The sequence below is a fragment of the Marmota marmota genome, unplaced genomic scaffold, assembly GCF_001458135.2.
Source record: "Marmota marmota marmota unplaced genomic scaffold, marMar, whole genome shotgun sequence".
Lineage (NCBI taxonomy): Eukaryota > Metazoa > Chordata > Mammalia > Rodentia > Sciuridae > Marmota > Marmota marmota.
In genome coordinates, this window is record NW_025999842.1 from 63,170,048 (window position 1) to 63,196,599 (window position 26,552).

The 26,552-nt window shown below is 42.5% G+C and overlaps 1 protein-coding gene across 6 annotated transcripts in view; it reads left to right on the forward strand.

Annotated features, from left to right (window-relative positions):
* Sash1 (SAM and SH3 domain containing 1) overlaps positions 1 to 26,552 on the forward strand; it is an 899,535-nt gene that overhangs the window by 747,285 nt on the left and 125,698 nt on the right. For all 6 annotated transcript variants that reach the window (XM_048799615.1, XM_048799622.1, XM_048799626.1 and 3 more), the window contains exon 2: positions 23,489 to 23,617. In XM_048799615.1, coding sequence (XP_048655572.1) covers positions 23,489 to 23,617 — 129 coding nt within the window. The remainder of the gene's footprint in view (positions 1 to 23,488; positions 23,618 to 26,552) is intronic.

Sequence of the window (26,552 nt, forward strand, 5' to 3'; positions counted from 1 at the left end):
CAATTCAGTGAGACCCACCTCAAAGAGAAAGCCTGGGATGAAGCTCAGCAGTAGAGCACCCCTGGTTCCAGTCCCATACTGCGGGGGGGGTCGGGGGTAGGGGATACAGGCACAGGACTGTAGAATACTCTCCAAATAATTTAACCACTCTTTCTTCTCATCATATTTGGGGTCAGATGGATTCTGAAACTAGTGGATGGCTCTTAATCTGAATTCCTCTGGCTATTTTGGATATCTTATTTTGTCTTATTTTTTTTTTTTCTTGTAAGTATCCACTTTTGTGCTGATTCTTCTAAGAGAGAATGCCACAGCAGGTTGAATGTGTGTCCTTGGGGAGTTGACCATGTTACTGGAATTCTTTCAAACCAGACCACAGACAATGGATGAAGGATGGACCTTTTTTTTTTTATCTTTAAAAAGTATCCATCACTTATTTTACTTTGAATTGTTATCTCAAGTTCATTGTGAAACAGGATATAAATAAATGCTATGTAATTTTTATTTGTACAGTGCTTTCAGTGATAAATGTAAACTCTTTGAGGACTGAGAAAGTGGTATAGTATCCTTCCTGAGGGGTGCAGTTTAAATAGTGTGGTCAAGGAGGAAGCAGAAAATGGTTCTGGTGAATGCCATCTTTGGGAGAGCACTTTCCTTCTTTCTTTCTTTTTTTGGGGGGAGTGGGTACTAGGGATTGAACTCAGGGCACTAGACCCCTGAGCCACATCCCCAGCCCTATTTTGTATTTTATTTAGAGTCAGGATCTCACTGAGTTGCTTAGCACCTCACTTTTGTGAGGCTGACTCTTAATTCATGATCCTCCTGCCTCAGCCTCCAAAGCTGCTGGGATTATAGGTGTTTATCACTGTGGCTCACTTAGAGGAATACTTTCAGCAGTAGAGCAACCCCTGGGTATCATTGTGGCCCACTTAGGGGAGTACTTTCAAGATAAAGCACACATTGACCTTAAAGGCCCTCAAAGTTAGCAGAACTTAGTGAATTGAGGAGTAGAAAGAAGGCCAACATGATTATAACTTAGTGAGTATGTGAGACCTGAGGCTGGCTCAGGGGCCAGGTGGTGGAGGCTGTAGTTAGCCTATAATTGGAAACGTGGTGGGAACACACAGGAGGGTTTATAGCAATTTACAGGCTTAAAAGAATGCTTTCCTAGTACATGTGAGGCACTGGGTCTGATCCTCAGCACCACATAAAAATAAAATCAATGAAATAAGGGTCTTGTGTCCATCTACAACTGGAAAAAAAGAAGGAGAAGGAGAAGGAGAGGAAGAGGAAGAAGGAAGAAGGAGAAGGAAGAAGGAAGAAGGAAGAAGGAAGAAGAAGAAGGAGGAGGAGGAGGAGGAGGAGGAGGAGNACAACTGGAAAAAAAGAAGAAGAAGGAGAAGGAGAGGAAGAGGAAGAGGAAGAAGGAGAAGGAGAGGAAGAGGAAGAGGAAGAAGGAGAAGGAGAAGGAGAAGAAGAAGAAGAAGAAGAAGAAGAAGAAGAAGGAGAAGGAGAAGGAGAAGGAGAAGAAGGAGAAGAAGGAGAAGAAGGAGGAGGAGAAAAGATGGCTGACTGTGTTTGGGAAATGAAGTGTAATTCAGCTGGAAAGCACAGGATGGGAAGGATGATGGTGGCCTAGGACCAGTTGTGGGCCTGGAGTTGGGGAGAAGTGGACAGATGTGGAATTCATTTAGGAGGTGGAGCCTCTGGATTTGGATTGGAGGGTAGGAGGGCAGGGGGGGTGAGGGAAAGGGGAAACCAAGGATGTGAGAGAGGTGTTTTGACTGATCATCTATCTAGGTAGATGGGCATTGTGAGGGTGGACATGGGGAATCCACATAGACCCAGTACCATTAAATTGATTACAGTGAGATTTTTTAAAACCGCTGAGCAGAATAGATTACCACATCCATTCTCTTTCTTGTAAAAAAGTCTGCTTGGCAACTTCATTCGGTTTTGATCAAGTCACTCTTTAAAACCGAGCTACATCCCCAGCACTATAGAGACTTATCAGGGGAATCAGAACACATGCCTCCCCAGGGCAGCACTGGAGACCCATGTCACATACTTTGCTATGTTAGCAAAGGGAAGAAGGTTTACACCATGGAGCAGAGGTTCTGGGCTCAGACCCAGGTCACCCACATTGGTTACAGGGATGCACACTTCCCCATGAGATAAGGGAGCTAAAGTTGGCTCTGAGGATTGTTTAAGAGATCACTTAGGGAACTGGGCATGCAATTTGAGAGAGGAGAATGGCGTTATGCGGGCATCACAGTGAGCCTGGCACTTGCTGGTGCAAAGGGTCCTTTATGTGGGAACACTCAAGATAACACCTGAGTCTTACTCTCCATATCAATCCTTTCAGTTTTCTGGAAGCTTCCAAGGACACTTGATCAGTTAGAAAAGACATTTAGTTTTCCTCTATCCCTTTCTGTGTGGCATGAGCATATGTTGTCATCTAAGATGTATTTTCACATGAATCTCTTGCTGTTCTTGGGAAGTGTAGTGACTAAGAGCTGTACGGTCACCCTGGTAAGATGTGGTTATTTTGCTGAAGATCTCAGTGCTTGTTGACCCACATGGCCAGACAGGACTCTTCTCGGCTGTTGGAGAAAAGCAGAACCTCACATGAGATCCTGTGGGCCATGGTAGAACTCACAGTGTGGCCAAGGGCAGCACACCCCATGGTCCAAATTATAGTTAGAGGACCCAGGGGAGAGTTCTTTTCTGTGCTGAACAGAGAGCTGTAATTGATATAAATAAAAGCACAAGTGCAGCTTCTGGAAGTTAAAAATATGATTCCAGAAAATATTGAAATTAAACTCATGGGATATATTGTGTTAGATGTAATTGAGTGTCTGAAACTTCCTGAAACCTCTTTCATTGTTCCTAAGAATTAAAATACAGATGGAGCATGAAGGGCTTGGCTTAGATAAGTAATTCTCTAATTTGGGTGCTTAATAGTTAATACTAGATGAGATGCATGAGTTGTTCCTATGTGGTAGGCACTGGGCTCGATGCTGTCCCTGGCTTCTTTTAACTGAGCCCAGTTCAATGAGATGAGCTGTAGGGATTGTCATTATTCTCCCATTTTATAGATTAGGTTGAATAAGGCTATGTATTTGTCCTAAGTCACAGGGTCCTGCAACTGGGATGAAACCCCAGGTATTCTGGTTTCACAGCCCATGTTGGTTTCCATTGCACCCCGTGTATACACGGATCTTTATTCTGTCATGTTCATATTTCCTTCTCCAAAGGAGAACTGTCAGCCGTTGCCAACTTGCAGGTGTAGTGGTGGCCATGATGGACCAGTGTCAGCTTGCCATTCATTCTGGCAGCTCAGCATCTCATAGCATCCTTCCTTCTATGTCCCAGATGAAATGGGTGAAGCAGAAGATAAGCGGGGAAGTGAGGGATCAGGTGAGGATAAAGTTTTCTACAGTGGCATACAATGAACACACAAATCGCATCAGGCTCCATGGATCCTGAACTTATTAAGACAGCATAAGAGCATATTTCAAAGTCTGGTATTTACTGCTTTGAGCAATGAGGAGGCATCTGCCATACCATCCTGAGACAGGCCTGGCTCCCCGTGGCTTTGGGAATCCCCTGATCCTAAGGAAGTTTCTAGAAACAAGTACAAATATAAGGGATGGATGGGTGGGGGGTTGGAGTGAGCAACAGGGAGATGAGTGTGGAGAAGGAGACTGTGTCCTTTCTATTCTTTCCCTTTCCAATTTTTTAGGCAATGTTCTTGATGTGTGTGTACACTCTTGGGTGCAGGCAAGTTGTGAACTGGAGGAAAACTCTTCATTCAGCCAATGTTTATAGAGCTTTTGCCACATGCCAGGCACTCTGAAAGAGACACCAGGGAACATGGCCCTGATTGTGTGCAGTTTGGTCTCCAGCCTGTGAAAAAACTCCCAAAGGTAGACACATTCTGGGCATTTTGACCTTTGGCTAGAGGACTTGCCTTAGGAGCTTTGTCTGTCTTCTGTTGTTTATTAAAATTTTTCTTTCTGAGCTCACAGCTTAGGTGAGAACACCCACCTCCATCCTCTTAGCCATCCTCAGCCAAGTCGGCCCATGCACATTCCGGACTTGTAAATTCTAGCGCTCTGAGCTGTTGCTCAGCCCAGCTTCTGTTGCACTATTGCCAAAAAAAAAATTCTTGAGCCAGAGGCCCAGCTCAGGTCTGCAGGGACACAGAACAAAACACACGGCTCCTGTTTACATCCTCAGGCCTGGGCCACCCATTTCTCTGGAGCGGCCAGGATTTCCTGAGGAAGCTTTCCTGGGGAGGGTGGGCTGGGCCCCATCAGGATGCGAGGACACTCAGCCCCCTGCCCTGAGCCATGCTGAGGTCAAACCTGGGTGTGTATCTGGGCCCACCCTTGCCAGCCGTGTGTTATGGGGCTGGGGGAGTTGGGGGGGATAAGTGAGGTTTCTTCCCCTGGCACCATGCTCTTGGAGAGGACAACGCTCAGAGGCTGCCAGCGCTGTGGGCAGCAGCTGTATCAGCATTTGAGCCCAAGCTTTTCCCACAGGGACTGTGGGTGGGGTTACTTGAGCTGCTGGGTCAGCCACGAGCCCAGCCTCAGGAAGAAATGATGGATCCAAGGATGTGACAGTTTGTTTGGCCTGGCGAAGCACCCAGCCATATGTTTCCTCATCTGTGGTTAAGCTGAGTATTCACTTGTACGTCGTGTGCAGCTCAGGAATACTGTAACTCACACTGATTTTTATTTAAATATCTAATCAGATGTTCCTCCTGTAGAAGGCCTTGGAAGTTCACTTTATAATTCAAAGAAGTAGAAATTCAAGTAACCTTGAGTAAGGTTGACTTCAATTTGTTATATACCCAGTTAAGGTAAGGCCATACTTCTGGGGGTGGCAGACAGGCATAGATTTGAAACCTGGATCTGCTGTTGATTAGCTATGTGACATCAGACATGTTGGTAAACTCCAAGTGTCTAGGCCGTTGTTGGTACTGTATACTTAACGAGACCTGTATTAAGTCTTGTAGGTTTTGTGTGAAATAATATACAGGAGTACTTGATATATAGTGTAGGCACATAGGTGCTCAATAGGTGTTAATTTCTCCCCAGTTCTCATCCTTCCATATCCCCAACACTCACATACACATGAGGATCTCAGATTCTCTTTTCTCCCTGACATAGATACAGGAATCTTCTTGGGTTTTGAATACATAGTTTAGGGAAATCAACAGAAGGCATTCAGCTTGTTTACAAATGTGAGCAAATGGGACAGAAGCAAATAATTTTCAAGGTATCCATATGTGTATGAAGCTTCATGCTGTCTCCTAGTCTGGAAGGTAAGGATTCATTCCATGGTTAAGCTTTTAGCAAATGCCAGCCTTGTGCTACCTTGGGGTGGCACTGGGAATAGGAAGTGGACATACTTGTTGGGCTGACAGGACTGTCTTAACTTTCCGTTACTCTGAGAAAATACCTGAGATAATCAACTTAATTTTTCCCCCAATGCTGGAGATCTGAGTCAGGGCCTCACACACACTGGGAAGCTCTCTGTCACTGAGCTATAGCCTCAGCCTGAGATAATCAGCTTTAAAGGAGGAAAAGTTTATTTTGGCCCACAGTTTTGTTTTTTTTTTTTTCCTTCTTCCTAGTTTTTTAATTGGTGCGTTATAGTTGTACATATTGATGGGATTTGTTGTTACATATTTGTGCATGCACACAGTATAACAATGTAATTGCCCAGTATCACTCCCCAGCACTTCCCCCTCCCTCCCTGCCTTTCCACACCTTGGTCCCTTTCCTCTACAGATCTTTCTTTGGTTTTTAAGAGATCCATCCCCCATATTTGTTTTTATTTTTCTTCTCTGGTTTCCACATTACGAGAGAAAACATATGACCCTTGACCTTCTGACTTCAGTTTATTTCTTATAAAGGTCTCTCATTCTACCCATTTTCCTGCAAATGCCATAATTTCATTTTTCTTTATAGTTGAATAAAACTCTGTTATGTGTATATATCATATTTTTCTTATCTATTCATCCACTGATAGGCACCTGGGCTGGTTCCATAGTTTGGCTATTGTGAATTGTGCTGCTATAAACATAGGTATGCATGTATCACTGTAGTAAGATGCCTTTAATTCTTCAGGGTAAGTACCAAGAAGTGATATAGCTGGGTCACGTGGTCGTTCCATGCCTGGTTTTTTGAGGAGCCTCCATACTCATTTCCATAGTGGTCGTTCTAATTGACAGTCTTGCCAACAGTGAAAAAGTGTCCTTTTTCTCCTCATCCTCTCCAGGATTTATCATTATTTGTATTCTTGATGACTGCCATTCTGACTGGTATGAGATGACTTGCATTTTTCTAATTGCTAATGATTTGGACATTTTTTTTTTCATGTGTTTATTTGGCCCACAGTTTCTGAGGTTCCAGTTCATGGGCACTTGGCCCTGTTGCTTTGGGCCTGCGGCAGCTCAGTACATCATGGTGGGAGTAAGTGGTGGAGGAAGAATATTCACCTCAGGCAGGCAGGAAGCAGAAAAAGAGAGACAGGAAGAAGCCAGGGGTCTCAATATCTCCTTCAAGGACACTCCCTAGTGATCTGACTTCTCCCACTAGGCCTACCTTCTAAAGATTCTACCGCCTCCCAACATCACCAAGCTGAAGACCAAGTCTTTAACACATGGGCCTTTGGGGGACATTCAACACCCCAATTATAGTAGGAGCTGACGTAGGTTGAGAGGAATACCTGAGTGTATGTATGTGAAACAATCAGAAATCAGCCTCTGAAGGGCAGAAAGGTGGCATACACCTAAAGGAAGACAGATCACAGGAGGGCCTGACTTTGGCTGCACCCCTACTAGGAAAGGGGAGGGCCCAACTTTGGAAGCTAGATTTGTTTTGAGTCTCTGTGACTCCTAAATAGTGTATCTATCTGTAGTCCTCTCTGCTCCACATGCCGAAACTGTTTCTACCTGGACAAAAGTGATTTCATTGTGATACAAGAAAACCTTTAAAGATGGACAGTGTAAGAGTTGGTCCTGATAGTCCATAAAGTTATAAGCAGCAATGCTAAGTGCAAAGAGCAACATTTATTAAGTTCTGGGTGACAGATACTGCTTCAGAGACCTGCATGGATTATCTCATTTGCTTGGCAGTGTTGCCTTGTGAGGCAGGTACCTGACTCTCCAAGACACCAAGAAATTTAATAACCTTCTTAAGATTTGGATCTGGGATTTTAACTGGGATTTTATCATAATGTTCTTCCCTGTCCTTCAAACAACCCCCTCAATGCACTCCAAAAAATAAAAAAAAGCAAAGCAAAGAAAAATATCCCATAAAAATAGATACATATTCTGTTAGAACAAATATTGGCATTTTTTTCTTTTGTAAGTGGAAGGTGTGAGTGAAGATGGGGTAGAAGAATAGATTAAGTGATCTTTCAAATGCCTCCTTCTGGCAGAAAAATTATTCTGTGGTCTTTAGTCATCGTTGGTCTTTAGTGTATCTTTTTGTTGAAAAATTATGGAATATGGACAGAATCCAGTGCAATTCTCCGAAACAAGTAGGCGATTTAACTGTCATTGGAGATTTAAAGATAGTTGGCAAGATTTAGAATCAGGAGGATATTTACACAGAAAGCATCTGTGGAAAGTTTTTGAAATATTAGTCCCAGCCCTCTCTAGTCCTTAAATTTTCACACACTGGCTGAAAGTGTCTTCATCTCAGGGTGACCCTTTTCTTGTCTTTCAATTGCTCCATCTTGAAATTCTCCTATCTACATTGGAGTTCTTTAGAATTGCAGCTCTTTTCAGATATATATGTTCTAATTGCTTTTTGGTATTCCAAAATGAAGAGTGAAACATACTTTTATATAAGAAATGAAATTTTATTATGATAAAACAATCATCAAGGTACATCACTACTTACTTTGCACTTAGTGTCTTTCTCTTGGTCTTTTCCTTGAGTGCTGCTGTCCCCTACTTTCTTCTATATTTTACCTTTCATGGGATTTGTTGCCTCCAAGGGGGATAGGGAGAGACAGGGCTAATATTGCTGGTCTCATGTTTATGAAAAAATAAAGTGAGGTTGAAATCACTTGATGATCTCTTTTTAAGCACTGTCTGATTTATTTCTATGGAAAACAAAGTTGCTCTTTTGCATTTTAGCCCAAAAGTCATGCCAAGTCTCCATGGTCACTCTAGTGTTCAGGCTGGTGGACATAGACCTGACCTCAGCCTAGAGCAGAGCCAGGATGCTTTTGGGGCTCATGTTGCTCAAAGGAAGGAAAGATTGAATTGGCACCAGGGAACTTTCCATGGTCCAGGCTCTGACACACCCACCTTCCATGACCCCAGAGGCTGGTGAATATCTGCTGCTCCTTGGAGGAGAATTATCTCCAGTCGTCTGTGGAGAATCTTTGTTTCCTGCATTTGTGGCCCCATCTTGAGTTTGGAGGTCCAAAGGTCTTATTCTGGATTAGTCATTAGCAGAGCCATTTTCCCAATAGTAGTTATTCATAGAACTTGTTCTCTAAATGTAATATAAATAAAATTATCCAAAATTTTCTATCTAGATCATTTATAACCTGGATACACAGAAGCCCTTGAAATAATCCCCAGTCATTTTTACAAAATAGAATAGTGCAAACACTTTTCTCCCTGTTTAAATTGCAGTTATGTGGGAAGCACTCCATCTCCTTACCTTAAATCCAGCAAGTAAAAACTTGTCTTTGCTGCCATGTCCTTTCACTTTCACATTTATAGACTAGAGCAGTTCTTCATAAGGCTTGTCTATGGAGAGAAGTAATTTTCCTTTGGTAGTGGCTATTTTGCAATATTATGCTTATTGCATTTGACTTTCTCACATATATAAAACTAATAAAGTACGTAAACATAAAAGTGCTAAGTGTTAGAACTGACACCTCTTGGGGGTTTGTTTTTAATAAGCTTATGTAATTAACACCTTGAACTATATTCCATTTGTTTCTTTTGAAACCATACAAAGAGAACAGGATGATACACATACAAATGGCACCAGCATAGTTAATACTGGCTTTTTAAATTATAATGAAGTCATGGGTATTTGAGAACTTTAAACTTGCTAGTTACTTTTAAGTCTGAGAACTGAAGAGTAGTAAATACGTTACTTAAATGAAAAATTTAGAGCAAAAAGTAATGTATGAAGTGCTCATATTTGTTTGCCCAAGGGCCAGAGCATAGTGCCTGGCATAGTATGTGTTGATTGATGATTTCATTTCCTCCTATTGGTTCATTCATTCATTCAGTACATTTATATTGAAAGCTTACTAGGGGCTGTTGTAGCACAGAACAAAATTTAGAAAAATATTTGCCCTCCTGGGCTAGACTTGTTAGTTGGGGGAGATAGAGGGGGGAAAAGATAAACATGAAAAGAAGCAAAACTGTTTTATATGGAGAAAGTCCTAGGAAGAAATGTAAGACAGAGAATGAGGTTGGGGATGGTACAGGAGAGGGAGGTGGCAGGTTTAGACAGGAAGTCCCTTTTAAGAAGACAGTATCTGAGTGACAATTGCAGGCAGGGAGGGAAGATGACTGGGAAGAGCAGCCTAGGCAGAGAGGGCAAGTTCAAAGGCCTGGTCAAGACTCAGAGGGTTTGGAATGGTGTTGGAATGGTGCAGGACCAATAGGGTAATCAGTGCAGTTGGGGACAGGGAGCCAGGGAGAGGTGAGAGATGAGGTGGCATCAAAGCCCAGGGTTGTATGGGTGGGCTGAGTTTTTTAGGTCATTATGGGGCCTGCGGCCTTTGCTCTGAATGCAGCCAGAGACTGGGGTATGTTTCTGATCAGAGGGGCAAAATCTGACTCAGGTACTAGTAGAATCTCCGTTTCTGGATGTGCTCAAGGAAGCCCGGTCTGATTTCCCAGTATAAAATGCAGTTGTTGAACTGCTGTGTCTTATGAATGGAAAAAACAGCCCACTGTGACAGAATCAGCGCTTTAAAAAGGAAAACAAATGAAACTTCCTGATAGTACATTAATTTTCTATGTCAGAATTACACACAGTATGGCAAGCAATTAAAATGAAAATGTTTGTCCTACCTACACCACAGAGAAGAAAGTGAAATTGCCCATTTTTATAGGGCCACTGAAAAGCATAGAGAAGTTTGGGTAGGAGGTAGGCAAGTCTTAACTAGCACATTTCCTATGTGAAAAGTTTCCTTACTGTACATCCAAGAACATGAATGGGAATAAAGTCCAAGCAAATAGGGTCATTATGATTTGCCTGATGAGATGATACAAATGATCATTATTCAGTGAAAGCAACTGCTCTTTCAAAAAAAGTATGTGATAGCTGGGTGCATTGAGGCACACCTATAGTCCGAGAGACTCTGGAGGTAGATCGCAAGTTTGAGGCCAGCCTCAGTACTTAGCAAGGCTGTAAGCAACTTAGTGAGACCCTGTCTCAAAATAAAAAAAATAAGAAGGGCTGGAGATGTGGCTTAGAGGTAAAGTGTTTCTGGGTTCAATCCCCAGCACCAAAAAAAAAAAAAAAAGTATATGATAGATATTTAAATATGAGATGTCACTAAAAAAGCCAGCTGTGATGTTAGTAAATTCACAGCTTGTGAGCAAATTGAGAAAATGGATGTTTTCATTCTTGTGATAATTGGTTTGATAGAATGATGTGAATTCATTGTCGATTGTATGATTGTATTTTTCTTCTCGTGGGCATAAGACAACTGTCGAGTTTACCTTGTGACCCTGTGTAGAATGTGGTACCAAGCAAATATTCTCCACTCTTAGCTTCCAAGATGTTTTTAATCTATGAGTAAGAACAAATCCACGCGCTTCCGATGCCTCTCAGAGCACTTTCACATTATATTCTTGGCAAAAGTAAAAGTCTTTCATGATGAAAATTGAGATCATCTTGAGGGGAAATGATGTGGTTAGGAAAGAACTTTTATCCCCACAGAAATTGCAATGAGATTATGGCCATATCATGTCCTATGTATATTTTATTTAGGTGCATGGATAGGTAGACAGGCAGATAGATATAGGTACAGACAGCTGACCTGTATAGAAGAACAATTTTGCCAGTTTAACTTTCTCTAAACTTGATTTCTTGCACGTTATCAGTCAGAATGTGTTTCAGGATGAAACCAACAGGTTTTCCCCATGCAAGCACAAGTGTGAGTCCCTAACTGAAGTCCTTGGTGCAAGGATTGCTATAGTGCTGTTGAGTTGATCAAAGGAGCAAATTCCAGAAACTAAATCATGAAATGTGTTGGGAGATGGTTAGGTGTGTGATGAAGAGTCATTTTGAGATCCCTTGATGGTTTTCCAGGCCGGTGGGTGACTTGGTTTCTTCCTGACTTTGGAAAGATATCACCAACTCCTTATCACATGAATGAATAGCTCTAATTAGTTTCCAGCAAATAGGAACAAACAGGTTTGCCTTTGGCTCAGCAGGGGCCTATCCAGCTGCTCTTGGCAACAGAGGGAATGTGCGTGCTGCCTGTGGCCACTGCATTGTGCACATACTTGTTTTCTTACCACACCTGGACCTGTGGGGGGGACCCCTGGCTTTCCAGGTGTCTCTTTCCGGTGCTCTGCCTGATGGGAGTAGAAGGCCAAGGACTCCTCCAGATCAGCTCCTGATGTATTTAGGGCCTTTCGAATATAATGTCATAGTTCCTGTTTCTTGTCTGCCTCACTCAGGAGGCTGTTAGGGGTGTAACATTTCATCTTTGTTTCAAGACTTTTAGTGCTTTTTTTTTTTTTCTGTCAGCATGTGAGAAGATTGTGACTTTGGTGACTGGAGCCCACTGCATCAAGGAACTTTCCTTTCTTTAATCCTTTTGGTGTAAGAAATAACTTTGTATTCTAATAAAATCTATGACCCCCAAGATGTTAAGAATTAGTAGCAGTAAGTGGAAATACTTAGAAATCTGTAATTCCTGTCTTGTGTTTTAGGCAGCTTGGTGTCTTGTCTTCTGAGGTCACTCAAAACCTTATGGCCTTTGGTTCCCATTTATTCATCTTTAAAATGAAGCCATCATTAAGGCCCTTCCCTGTATTGAAATTCTAAGTGTCTGCATTTGTAATCCTTTAACTGACCCTGTGATATAATCTGGTTCCACCAGACGATGGGGGATACGTTTGCCTTGTTGTCAGAGGAGGATGATTTCATGAGTTCTGAGTGAGTGCCAGGTGCTTGGCTAAGGGTTTATTTTACCTAATCCCATTACAAGATGCAGGGTAGCAATATGGTTCCCATCTTACAGATGAGGAAAAGCAGCCTGTGCAAGTGTCTATTCAGGATCATCAGCTAGGAGGTGGTGGAGTAGGGTTCAGATATGGGAACTCCTAATCCTTTGGTTGGAGTCATGACCACACTTGATTCTTCCTCTCATTGGCTGGCCTTACTCTATAAAGCTCTTCTCTCCCTGTTTGACTGTGGCTATAACTGGAAAGAGGACTAACATCCAAGTGGATTTTCATCCATGGACCTTTTCTATGACAAAGATGGGAAGAGGTCCCCTGCCAGGTTATCACAGGGGCAGATGTCCGGTAGTGGTTTTCTTAGGAGGACTTTATTAGTGTCGTCAGCATGAATAGGGGTACATAACCAGAGAGAAATATAACAAAACAGAGCTGGGCAAGGACACATGAGCTTCCTGGATGGTTTCCCCCCTTTTTGGGGGCTTTCTAGGTGACGAGGGACAAGACACTATCAGCTCACAGTCCCAACTGTGCTTATGTTAAGAGTTTTTTTTCCCAGGAATACAAAGTAAATGAAACAGAGTCCCTGCTTTTAGAGTCTCTGTGGTTTGGTTGTCATGAAGCACATAGCAGGAGGTCACTGCTCCTTTTCAATGAGTGCATGCATTCCATCTTCCTGCCTAAGTAGCCTTCCATGGCCACTGAATTTACGAGGAAGCCCCAGGCCTGGGTTCCTCCCTCTCTCCCTGTCCTACCACACCTGTGCAGTCTGACCATTTAGCGACCCAAGGTAGCTTTTCTTCTTGCAAACTGTTAGGCTGTCTTGGAATGCAGAGGAATTACACTTGTGGTCCCTTCTGCCTGGCACCATCTTTCTGCCCCTTTCCCCAGTTCCTCATTCGCCATGGTTGCTGAGGTCACAGTTCCTGTTTCATTGTCTGTCTCATTCAGGAGATTGTTAAGGGTGTAAGATCACTGGGGACAGGGACTGATTAAAAACTCCCCATTATATATAGAAATGCTGGCATTGTGAGAAGTCTGTCAACTCATAATTACTGCGTGAATTTTATGGCTGTCTCAGGAAAGGGAGAGGTCATTTTTTTTTTTTTAATATTTATTTTTCAATTGTAGTTGGGCACAATACCTTTATTTTATTTATTTATTTTTATGTGGTGCTGAGGATCAAACCCAGGGCCTTGCACGTGCTAGGTGAGCACTCTACCGCTGAGCCATAATCCCAGGCCCAGGAGAGCTCATTTCTACTGGCCTTCATTCACTCATTCACTCATTCACTCACTCACTCATTCATTCATTCATTCATGTCTGCATGCATTTTAGAGCTATTTCTTAGGTAACTGCTTTAAAGTCAGGATTGTGACGGTATTAGGTAATGAGTTTTCGAAAATGAATGAGTCTTACTTAGCCTCACCTTTCAAAAGCTCTAAAGTCTCCTGGTGACAACAAGCACATACATAAGAGCCACATCTTAAAACCTCTTTATAGGGCTTGGGAAGGATTGTAGCTCAGTAGTAGGGCATTTGCCTAGCATACATGGGACTCTGGATTCAATCTCCAGCACCAAAACACACACACACACACACACACACACACACACAATATATCTGGGGACGGTGATGTAGGCCTCTAATCCCAGTGACTCAGAAGGCTGAAGCAGTAGGATCACAAATTTGAGGCTAGCCTGGGCAATTTAGTGAGATCCTGTCTTAACATAAAAAACAAGGGCTGCAGATGTTGCTCAGTTGTACAGCCCCCCTGGGACCAATCCTCAATACTATGCAAACAAACAAATAGAATGGGAAATTACAAATGTATACAAAGGTAGAGTGACAATGTTAAAGAATCATTATGTTCTCCCTCTAGAGTCTTCGATTATAGTTGATCTTGTTTTATCTCTGTGCATTCAATACCTTCTCAAGCCCAGAGTTTTGAAGCAAGTCTGAATACCATCTCAAGTCATTTTATATGAGATGGGGAATGTATGATTTACACAATGCAGAAGGTCAGGTGCTATCCAAAGACCATTTAGGTTTTACCTGTCAGTTATTAAACATGAAATTTTGACAACTGCACCAAGAAATAGTTGGATCAACTTTACTTACAAGTGTGATGCCTGCCGTCAGCAGTTCTGATCCACTGGGCCGGACTCCTGGATCTCCCTCACCAGTTGTGCTCAAGAGGAACAGGATTCCCTCAGGCAGAGTCAAGGTCAGTTTGACTCCTGCAGAGATCACACTTCCAGGCTCTGCTCACACTATGGAAGAATATAATTTTTATAAAACACAGCAAACTTGAATGTTGTACCATATTTAATCACATTGCCAGAACTTCCAGGATTTTATTCTGAGATTAATAGATTTGTTTCCAAAGTTCTAGGAATATCATAGATCACTTTTTCCTATCCAATTCTTGATTGGCCAAATATTTGAAAATGCCCACATCCATCGATCTGTGTGCCAAGGGCAGCCTGCGAAAACTCAGTGTGATTCACACTCATCAAAATCTGTGAAGCTGGTCTCAAATTATGACTTCATTCCCACCCAACTAACTGTGCTGTTCTTTCCAAATCTGTGATTCTATTAAGCTCAGGGCAGTTTAGAAATGGAAAATGAGTTCAGTCTAAAATTGCCATCTGCTAAATCCAAATGTCCATTTTGAGCCTGCATCTATGCTTATATTTATTAAAATCAGATTATCAGTGTCCCCACCCTTTTCTCTACATTTTAAAGTTTTTAGACTTCCTGTCACTGATAGCTGCTACATTGGATCTTTCAGAACCTTTAATTCCAAACACACCTTATATTATGCATGTAGCTTTGTTAATCCCTTCAACAAGTTCCTGTGACTCTATCTCATGACTACATGAAAATAAAGATGCACTTTGCTCTTCTGTATAGAGACAATAAACATTCATGTGTCTGGATTTAATATTGCATACGTAATATCTAGCACAGCACCTGGAACATGGTAAGTGTTCAGGAAATGCTATCTGAATTAATGATATATCCTTTAAAATATAGGTTAAAGAGCATAAACTGTGAATTTTATAGCCATCCTCACATTCTTCATCATAGCTCACAATCAACAAGATGTGCAGAGCTGCCAACATTTATGGACATGGGAGAGGTCTTCTCTTCATCCCATTTATTTCAGCTTCTCTTGTCCGTGGCCAGTAACCTGAGTTCATTCATATTTAGTCTAAGTTTTTCAGATTCCTCCCCACCAGTGATTAGGGATTACTAGTTCCTGCCTAAGATTTTGGTAATAACATTTTTTTTTTTTCACTAAAAATCTCAAGCAAGCCTTTTGGATTCTATGGTCAGGTAGGCTGCCTTGGGCCTGAGGGAGGGAGATGAGAGGCCAAGATGCTTCTACTGGGACTTTCCCTTCATCAGCCACAAGCGACATTTCCCCAGAGGAGCAGGGAGTTAGACAAGGGAGGGATGCAAGAGCGGCCTGGGGCGCGCTTGCTGTGAAGGGTGAGCTGAGCTGGAGGGGTTGAGAGTTGCCAGGAGACCCAGGAGCAGAGGCTTCTGAAATGGACGACAGGAGAGGAGATTCAGGGCTTGCATTCTGGAAAGTGAATTCCCTCAGTGACTTGACAACTTTCGTCTCAGGTTCATGGGAAGGAACATGTTTTACATTGGGGTCAAGTACAATAACACATATGCAGTTGGCTCTCTGTGTCTGCACCATCCCCATGCATGGATTCGACCAACCAATCATCAAAAATATTTGAAAACAAATTGCATCTGTGTACAGACTTTTTCTTGTCATTATTTTGTAAATAATACAATACAATAACTGTTCACATTTACATTGTATCAAGTATTATAAGTAATCTAGAGATGATTTATAGCATTCAGGAGGAAGTGCTCAGGTTAGATGCACATACTATGTCATTTTATATAAGGGGATTGAGCATCCATGGGTTTTGGTATCCTTGGGGTATAGTACAGGTGGAAATCTGAAGAGCAAATCCCCCATGGGTAACAAGGGACAGCTATCTATAAAACTGACACAAAACATTGTATGAAGCAATGCTCTTAATTTAAGAGATGTGCCCTGACATTTTCCATTCTGTTTTGTGGTTACTATACTGTGCAATATTAATTAATTAAATGTAGGTCTCAAATATTTCAATTTATCTTAACACCCCGTGATGGTGTAGCCTGTGTTGACTCTTCTCAGTGGGGTTCTGCATTTGTGAAGGCCACTAGGTTAGTGTGAGATTTGGAAGCTGGAAGTGGATCAGCAACAGCCATAGTTTTTGGACTCTGAAGTTTGGCAGAGGATGCTAGGCATTGGGGTGGTTTGTGTGTGGTGTCACTTACCTGGTGACTTCCCTTCTTGGCATGAGGCAGCTTCACAGTGACTCCAAAGCAATTCTTCCTGATCTCCTTTATCTTCTCCATGTCCAGGGGCAAGTGTGTGCTGGTCCCCTGTAGAGCTCCAGCTTCCCTTATAGGTCACCTTTGGTGTCAATTTTGAGTTCATGAGAATCAGAGATGGCTCCACTGGTCTTCTTGGTTCCCATGTTCTTATAGGCTGTGTTTTGTTCTCGTTCTCTTTCATATCCGACTTCCTTTCACAACTGTCAGTCTGCTGACCTGGAGTGAGGTTAGGCTCACTGCTGCCCAGAGAGGCAGCAGCCTATAGAGCCTGCCTTCACCAGCTCCCTACGACCCATGCAACCTTGACCCACATGGCCCCTAAAGGGTCATAATTTTCAGCTGCTTATGCGTTTGGGGACAGGAGAAAACTAAGACTTTTTACTTATACTTATTTTATCTCGATGCCTGTTTGGGATGTATCTATGTGTATGTGTTTGCTTTTTGGTTGTTTGGGCAGTAATGGGATTGAACTCAGGGCTTTGGACATGCTGGGCAAGTGCTCTATTAAAGGGCTAAGCAAAACTCTTATCCCTTTATATTTTCTTTCTAGACAGGATCTCCCTTCATTGCCCAGGGCCTTGAACTTACAATCTTCCTACCTCAGCCTCTGGAGTAGTGGGTTTACAGGCATGTTTTGTGTGTATTTTTAATGTAAATAATTGTAGTTATAAATAGATTGAGCTGATATTAATAAAGTGCTTAATTATATTTAAAAGTAGATATAATGTATATTCATAAATAAGTTACATATATTTGAGGAGGTTCTATGTCTCTATTTTTTCCCCTATTTTTCCTCCAGATATTTGAGGACCACTACTCTAGCATTGGGAGCTACCAGATTCTGGGGAAAAAGGGGTACAGGTTCTGCTTTCTGGGAGGCCATTCATTCTTGCAGATTTGTGTTAACTGGGATCCACTGATTCAGGATAATGGGGCCAAGGATACCAGGACCATATCGGCCAGTGCAGGAATTAGACATGGGCTCTGGCACGTTCAGGGTGTTTTTGGAGAGGGAAATGAAAGATGTGAAGTCAACCCTCCTCCAGCCACCTGCCACATGGGTGTGCTCACCCCTGATTCCTCTCTCACCACCAGCATGACCTAATACGTCCCTTTAGTGTATGTTTTTAGTTGTTATGTGTTAAAAACTTTTTTTCTGAACTGTATTCTAGTTCAAACCATCTGTAGAATTGCTGGGAATGATACCTTAGAGAAAAATACGTAAGATCAGTTACTATATATTCAGCTCATTTCTCCAGAATGACATGCAGGGAGGGATGGGATGACGGGGCTGCTACAATCAGTGAGGTTGCACAGATTCAGTGAGGCTGAACATGGGAACCAGAGTTAACCGTTGTTTTTATGCTCGGAGCAATCTCACCTGAAAGGTTGAGGAAAGTATCTGTTGCCTCACAATCTTCAAACAAGCTAATGAAGAATGAAAACACACCACAAGGTCATTCAAGAACTCAGGCTTCTTTGTATTGTAGGTATTTCTTTTAGTGGATTTGGTTGGTAGGGGATCTCAGTCTCCATCCCTCTCCAGAACAACAAGAAGCAATATAAATATATCATATAATTTATATTACATAAAATATGTCAAGTATACATTTATAGGAACAGAAAAAGAGAAAAACAAAAAATAAATCAGGAGTGTTCTGTTTCTTCCCAGCTCTGAGAGTTACAGCAACACATTTGGGTTGTCCCTCTGGGCTCTGTCTTTACAGTTACATAAAATAGGAGGACCACAAGTTCATTTGCATTCATTTGCATGTAATCTGCATAGGAAGGTTACATTGTATCTCCCAGTGTTTTCAGAGACTGTCCCCCCTTTTTCTTTCCCTTTTCCCTTAAGTCTGTCAAGATAGTCTAAACCATAGTGACATCTGGGAAAAGAAGAGAGCAAAAGTAAAAAGAGTAATGATACCCATGCCTTCTGTCTTCCGAATTTTCACATTTTCCAGAGACAGAAGTGCATTGGGATAAATCTCAGAAATGCTGTTAAACCAATTGTTGGGAGAACAATGCCATTTCTTTCCTCCTTAATTGTAACAACAGTCCTCCTGATGTGAACTGTTTGGTTCAATGCCCCTTATCCCCTATTTTTTATGTTGATTGTATGAAAGATGAGTTTGGGTATAAATGTGCCCTGTGGCCTGGAGGGGAAAGCTACACAGTGTGGCTTCCACAGCTGACACTGATCGTTAGGGCCAAGATTTAATTCTCATGCACCAAGTGCGGTGGACAGTCATAGTACTGGTGCAGCGACCTAGTTCTGTAATGAGAAAAGGAAAGAGAACTTGCATCTCCATGTATCTCATTTCTTGTTTTTAAAGACAGGAGTGGGAAAGTCTTGTAAACAGATAACGTGACTCAAAGTTTCAAAATCTACTTGGAAAAAAAAAACTTTTGAGGAAATCACATTTTTCCTTTGTTCCTAAATTTTGGCTCATGCCTAATGCCTGAGAACGAAAAGGGAAAAGTAATAAAGAAGTGAAACAGATGAGGCAAGTAATAACCTCTAGCCCAGAAGCTTCGAATCCTTAAAAGAAAAGGTTTAAAATGGAATCTGTTTCAGTGTTTTAATTGTAGTGTTTTTGCCAGGCACAGTGGTGAGTGCCTGTAATTTGAATTACTTGGGAGGCTGAGGCAGGAGGATCATAAGCTCAAGGCCAGGTTAGGCAACTTGGTGAGACCCTGTCTCAAAAAAAAAAAAAAAAAAAAAGGTATTTATTATGGTGAATGGAGAGGTGACTTAAAGTTATATTAGAGTTTATTTTGCTACACCAATGCATTAGCATTGTGGAGTGTGGAGTCAGACATAGATTTTACATTCCTGAAAGAAAGATGCAGTAAGTATGATGCTTTTGAAATATTATCTGCATTATTCAAATTCCCTACAGACTCATGTTGCACATACTTTCAGTGGGAGTAAATGTTTTCACTGAGTGGGTCTGTACCTATCTCAAATAAAAACAAGTTGGATGAAAATGATGCCAAGATTGCTAGATGGTTCTGAAAAAGCATGGGATTGATGGTTTTTTTGAAAAACTACCTGAAAGAACATGGACATATAAGAAGCTGTGCATACTTAATGTTTACAACTCAGTAAGCCTGGGGATAAGTACATACCACTGAAATCATCACTATCATCAACGCCAAAACACTTATCATCTGCCAATGTTTCCTCTCACCCTCTTAATTATTATTTTTCTTCTTTAAGAGGCTAGAGTTTGAATGGATAAAGAAAAAAATCACCAGGTCATTCACTGGTTTCATTTGATTGGGACACAAAAGGACTTTTTAAGAGGATGGCAGACAAAACTTACTCTTCAAAGCACAGGCACACACATTCTTTTATTCTTTTGCCTTTTTTGGCATTTAAATCATCAAGATGGACGAAAGTGGCAATTATGGGGGCTTACTGCACATCTGGAAAGTGATTTGGGACAACGTAAAGGCAGCTGTGCTACCCCGCTCTAAATTATTACCCGCTGAGCGCCAAGTGAGGAGTGGCCACGGCGCCATATTGAGGGAGTGAAATATTGGCTGTCTTTGGCCTCGCTTGGGTTGAACAGCTGCTTTCCTCCTCATGCGAAACTGGTATGTTTTTCAGGCCCTCAATTACTGAGGGAGTTTTGAGTGATTCAGAGTGAGAGAGGGAATTCAAATTTGGCACTGGTAGGAAAAATGATCAGTAGATGGCAAACTTCGAAACTGAAATGAAGAGCTGACTTTGAAGGTGTCTCTAAGATATATGAGAGAAGAGAGAAAAGGGGGCCAAAGTGGCTGAACACAGCTATGTAAATAATTGTCTTCTAATACAGTTCTAGTGGCCTGGATTATTCCAAGAAAATAGTCAGTTGTGACAGGTCATACAGTACACAAATGTGAAAACTGGTAATTTCTGAGAAAAGCCAGAATTCTAGGTGGAAGTGCTTTGGCTTGGACAGCACAACTCGTGGTTGTGTGGGGGAGAGAGGGATTGATTTCCATTGAAGAACAGCGAGCTGCAAGATATGTACAATGCAACCTCTTTAGGAAGCACACTTGGGTATTAGGAGATGTGGATGGTCTGTTTCCCTGATGGATGAAGACAGAAGTTTCTGGATGGGGATAGCATTATATTCCTGAGAGACTAAGAAAACTCTGAATAGCCCAGGATCTTCCAGGGACCCTTGTTGTGGCGAGGATCAGGGATATAACTCATAAAAGCAGATTCTTGGGTATAGTTGTTACAAGACCTGTTCCCCTCCACCACACACACACACTGCAAAGGGCACTTCTTTATCTTTCTAGTACCTGCTAAGAAAAGAGGAGGTGCTGCACCGAACAGGGATGGTAAGGGCTTTGCTCTTTCACAGTGTAAGCAAACTCCTGGCTTATAGAAGGCTGATATTCTGAAGTCAAAGGGCACCCTGCTCCCTTTGTCCTAGAACCTGCTTAGGTGCTTCTAGAATAACCAGGGCATCCGCGGACTTGAGTCCTCTCCTTGAGTGGTCAGAACAGATGCTGCCATGGAAACTGCTCTTTTGCCTTCCTGTCTCCTAAAGTTCCTCCAGCAAGTTGCCTCCAATCTCCTGGGGCATTTGTGCATTGGATGCAGATGGTGAGATGAGAGGTGTGGGGTGAGGGTCTGCTTTGTGCCTCCCTCCCCTGCTGGAGAAGCTGCCTGTTGCTATCCAGGTCCTGTCCAGTCTATAGGCCTCAGGATTTTTTTTTTTTTTTTGACCCAACTTGGACAGGGAACCAGAGGTGAAGGGGAATGAAAGCTGGGCTGGTACACTTGGGATTTATTTCACAGAGTGTGTGATGGGGATGGCATGGAGGTTTCTTGGTGGAGGGAGACCTGGTCAGATCTCTACTGGGCAAGGTGAAGGTGGCTGGGTCAAGGGAAATTGGGCAGGTGAAGAAAGAGACAAAAAATCCAGCTGGGAGGTTGCAGAAGTTCCTCCCAGGGCCCACAGGCCTGTGTGGTTGTGTTGAGACAAGTCAGGGCAATCTGGGATCGTACTTTGATTTATCATGCTGTATTTCAGAAACCCCATCTTAAGACATTCTGGCCAGCTCCCACTCTCCCTGGAGATTCTGCCTTCAGTCAGTTTCTTCACTGGGCCAGTAGACGAAGGGTGGGCTGACAGGTGACCTCTGAGGTCCACAGCAAAGTCCTGTCTTGGCTGATGTTATTTCCCTACTGGAAACTTGACAGTGAACACGGGAGGGGTGGGCTCCCGCCTCCTTTGCTGTGTCTAGCCTGTCATCTCAGGCCGACTGCGGAGAGAGAATGACTTTTGCCCAGGCATGTTTAAACCTTCAAAGATCTTACTGGCCTTGCGAGAGTCTGTCTTTTCTCCAGCTCTCTACTAGGAACTTTGAGGCACCTACCTGAAATGCAGAACATGTTAGTAATGGGAAAGCAAGAAGCATTTCTAAAAAATCCTTTCTTTTAATTTCTGTTTCTCCTCTCCCCTTAGTTCCTAAAACCCAGGGAATGCAGAAGTGGGGTGTGACTCTTGCCTGCTGTGACCCAGATCTGACAGGCTTAGGTTTTACCAGACAGACTTTGGATGAGTCTTACCCCCATGAATGCTTACGTCTAAGGCTGCTTTTTGCAGAGCTAGATGTGTTGCTGTCATGAAGGAACCAGCATTATGGAGGGGCTGGAGAGCAGTGGAGAATGTGGGTGCATTTTTGAGTCATCTGGAAGTTAAAATACAACTTGGTTATTTGTTTTGGTCAAATCATGTTACTTGGTTGTGTTGTTAAAGTCATTTATTCATACCAGAGGGAGAGGGGATTAAAAGGGGGCAGAGGAGAGGCAGTGTCTTCCTGAATAGATGGATTGATAGAAGAAGAATCTCTGTCCTCTCTCTGTGTGTTCAGACCTGTTGAGGAAATGACTTCCTCAAGGAGGCCGCAGTATGAGACGTTCTCTTGTGGTGAATGACATTAGCTACATCCCTTTCTATTACTCCCTGTATGCCTGGCAGCCTATGCGCGGCACACAAGCTTTTCCCTTAGTGTTCACTGCTAGGTAGGTGCTGTCAACTACTCCAGTGTCACTGGCAGGGTGAGTGATGACGCTGAGGCCACTTAACCAGTGTGGGGCTATAGAGCTGGTATAAACTCCTGGGCTACCACCTATGCACCTGCTTCCAGGAAGGGACAAGACAAGCGATGCTTTTACTGAATTTCTTGCACCTGTACTTGGAATGGCTCATGAATAATAAGTTTGATGAATAATATGAATATTAATGACTACAGTATGGAATGATGAATACTAATAAGCCCTGATGACTGCTGAAGAAGGTTTTCCACTTTTCCCAGGGTCTTTTGGGAGGGTCTGAAGTACATCCCAGATGCAGCATCCTGTGGATACCTGAGTTCTCAGGCTTTATTCAGAATGGCGGAGAGGAGGGCCTGGCATCTGTCTCTTTCCTAAACTTCCTAGAGGTGCTGATGTGGCCCTGACCACAACTGAGTGGCAAGGAGCCTGTCACTCACCCGATGTCTTGGCCTCTCACCTCTCCAAGAGAGGTGGGGCTGATGCCATGGCTTTGGCACCAGGAGGCCCAGGGGTTGGAGACCTGGCATCTTTGCTTGTGGGCCCTGGGATCCAGGGGCAGTCACTCACCTTCTTTCCTGTTTACTCATTGATACAGGGAGGAAAAGAACAGATTCCATCTCAGAGGGCTGCCCTCCCTGAGGATTAGCTCCCACATGTAAAACCTAGCCTGGCCCACGTCACAGGTCTTAATCTAAATGCTGTGTAGAGGGCGATCAGATGGCCGTGGGGCTTTTCCAAGGTGAACTGACTTGACCTGACCTGACCACCTTTGTTCTTTTCCTGTCTCTTTTTCCCCGCCCTCCTCCCCCTCAGGATGGGTCACTGGGAAATATCGACGACCTGGCCCAGCAGTATGCAGACTATTACAATACCTGCTTCTCAGACGTGTGTGAGAGGATGGAGGAGCTGCGGAAACGGCGGGTTTCCCAGGACCTGGATGTGGTGAGTGGTGGCCCTGGAAGTATGTCCTGCTGAGACGGTGGTTCCCATTCTTTTAGCTGTTCCTGGGGCATCCATCTGCAGGCTCCTTATTCTTGTCCTTTAAAAAAAATTCAGATCCCAAAAGAGCAGCCCAGTTTGTCTGCAGGTATTAAATTGAATAAGTGTTGGCAGAAGTAGTATGACCAAATCTGCGCAGTCATTAAAAGACTGTTTTTGTTGTTGTTGTTGTTGTTGTTGTTTGTTTTGTTTTGTTTTCATTTTTTAAACTTGGGGACAAAGATGATTTTACTATTGACCAGTGTGTACTGCATTTTTATTGACTCTTGGGGGTGTCTGGGCAAGTTCTTTTCTCTCTTCCCTTTCATTTTTCTTTTCTTCCTTTTCCATCTTTTCTATTTTTAAAAAAGAAAATAAAAATTTAAAGAAGCAAGAAATCACCAACCTCTCATCTGGTGATAAAACCTGGTGTTTTAGAGGTGGGCTATCAGAGTTTCTCTGGACATTTTAAAATCAGCAATATAATCCTGATATATATCATATCTGGCTTTTTTACAGTTCTTCTTCCACATCATTGAGATCTCTTTGTGATCACCATCTTTTGTGACTCTAGTCTCTCCTCTCACCTAGGGATGTTGAAATTCACTGGGCTGCTTTGTAAAGACCTTTACATGTATCATGAGTGGAGCATTTGAGCTTTGTGATAAATAGTAAATAAATAAGCATGGTGGCACATACCTGTAATCCCAGTAGCTCAGGAGGCTGAGGCAGGAGGATCTCAAGTTCAAAGCTAGCTTCAGCAAAAGTGAGGTGCTAAGCAACTCAGTGAGACCCTGTCTCTAAATAAAATACAAAGTAGGGCTGGGGATGTGGCTCAATGGTAGAGTGCCCCTGAGTTCAATCCCTGGCATGCCCCCCAAATAAATAAATAAATAAATAGCTTAGGAACTCTATATAATCTCAGTGTATGCTGGTGTTCCCTTATTTTATGTTTGCAATTAAATAACTTATGGAGACTTTTGTACTTATCAATTAAATTTGCTGCATATTGGCTTCATTTTAGATTCATGCTTTTCAAATTGTTTCATTTACTACATGTGCCTCAGGACCTCCTATGGTGGCAGAAGAAAAGGCTCAGCCCTCTGTATTTACTCATCCAGATAACTCCTTTGGATCCTCTAATATAGCAAGAGGCTGCATGGACCTGTTTGGAATGACAGCATCCCTTTGTCTTTAAAAACTGTTTAACAAATACTGAATGAATTGAAGCCTTATTTGTCCTGTTAAATTTTTTTTTTTTTTTTTGTAGGGACTGGTGTTTTGGCTCAGCCATAGAGCTCATGCCTGACATGTGTGAGGCCCCAGGTTCAAATCTCAGCACCACATAAATAAATAAAATAAAGGTCCATCGGCAACTTTAAAAAATATATTTTTAAATAAATCTACATAGGGTAAGAACTGAAAAAAAAAGGAATTATGTGACTAATTTAGAACTAATGAAGAACAAGTGATTCTTACTTTCTTTCTTTTTTGTGGTGCTGGGGATTGTGCATATGAGACAAGAACTCTACCAATTGAGCCTTGTGCATGTGAGGCAAGCACTCTACCAACTGAGCTATATCCCCAGCCCTGATTCTTTTTATTAATACTTGTTCTCATGTTGTATAAAAGGGTTCTCAGTCTAGATGGGACCCAACAAGTAGTTGGATACCATTGATATATATTCCATAAGTGATCATGGTGTGTTTCCACCTAACTATGCACTTGAAGTCCTTGTGCATGTTAATTTCTTTCCTCAACTCAACCTAAGAAAAGAGTCCTGAAGTCAGGAGTGATGTTATATCATGACTGCCAAATATGAGTTCATGCTCTTTGCTTCTCATTTACCAATTTAGTAGTCCACAGGGATGGGCATTAGTTTAATAAAGTCAGTGGAGGCTGAGAAGTGTCAGTGGATGGCAGAAAGCCTTGACTGTCCCAGGAGCCCGACACCTTGGCCCAGGCAGGCTCATGGGCATCATTGTTGCCAAGGGATTATTTTTTTCCCACTGTAACTTTGTCCTTTGGCATGTGTGAATGGCCAGGTTATTTCTTTCTTTGTAAGAAAGTGACCTCATGTGTCAAAAGACTCCTGTGCCCTGCTAAAATAACTAGTCTCCCTTGTTGGGACATAGTTAAATGAAAACATACTTTCATGTCAGCAGTATTGCCACAGAACAATAACTTAAATATTGCACTTTATTTATTTATTTTTATGGTGCTGTGAATCAAACCCAGGGCCTCAGTACGTGCTAGTCAAGCCCCCTACCCCCACCTCTTAATTCTTTTTTTTTTTTTTTTGGTAACAGGGATTGAACCCAGGAGCTCTTAACCACCGAGCCACATCCCCAGCCCCCCCTATATATTTTTTTCTATTTTAAGACTGGGTTTTACTAAATTGCTTAGGACCTCGCTAAGTTGCTGAAGCTGGTCTTAAACTTATTGTCCTCCTGCCTCAACCTCCCAAGTAGTCACTGGGATTATAGGCATGTACCACCACACCTGGCCCCAGCCCCCTAATTCTTGATGTTGCAGTTTTGACCTGAGATGCTAATGTGGTAGCTGATCTCCTTGAATAGCTCACTGCACAAGGAAATGATGGCTGTGAATTGGAAGATGATGATACAACATTAAACTGCTCTTAAAATGCCAGCTGATCAAGAGTTGGGGTAACCCTTCATCCCATGGTATTCAGAAACCTGGGAGGCAGCTTCTAGATTGTAAAGGAAGCCTGCCTGCCCGTGGGATAAATGACCTCCTTCCCATTTAGACAGATGGGCCTAATTTGGTGTGCTCTGTTCCAGAACAGCAAAAGGCAGTCTGGGGGAAAAAAAAACACCACATGAGCTTAATTAGTTCTCATCAAAGGTGTAAGAACTTGGTGGTGGGTAAAATTGAT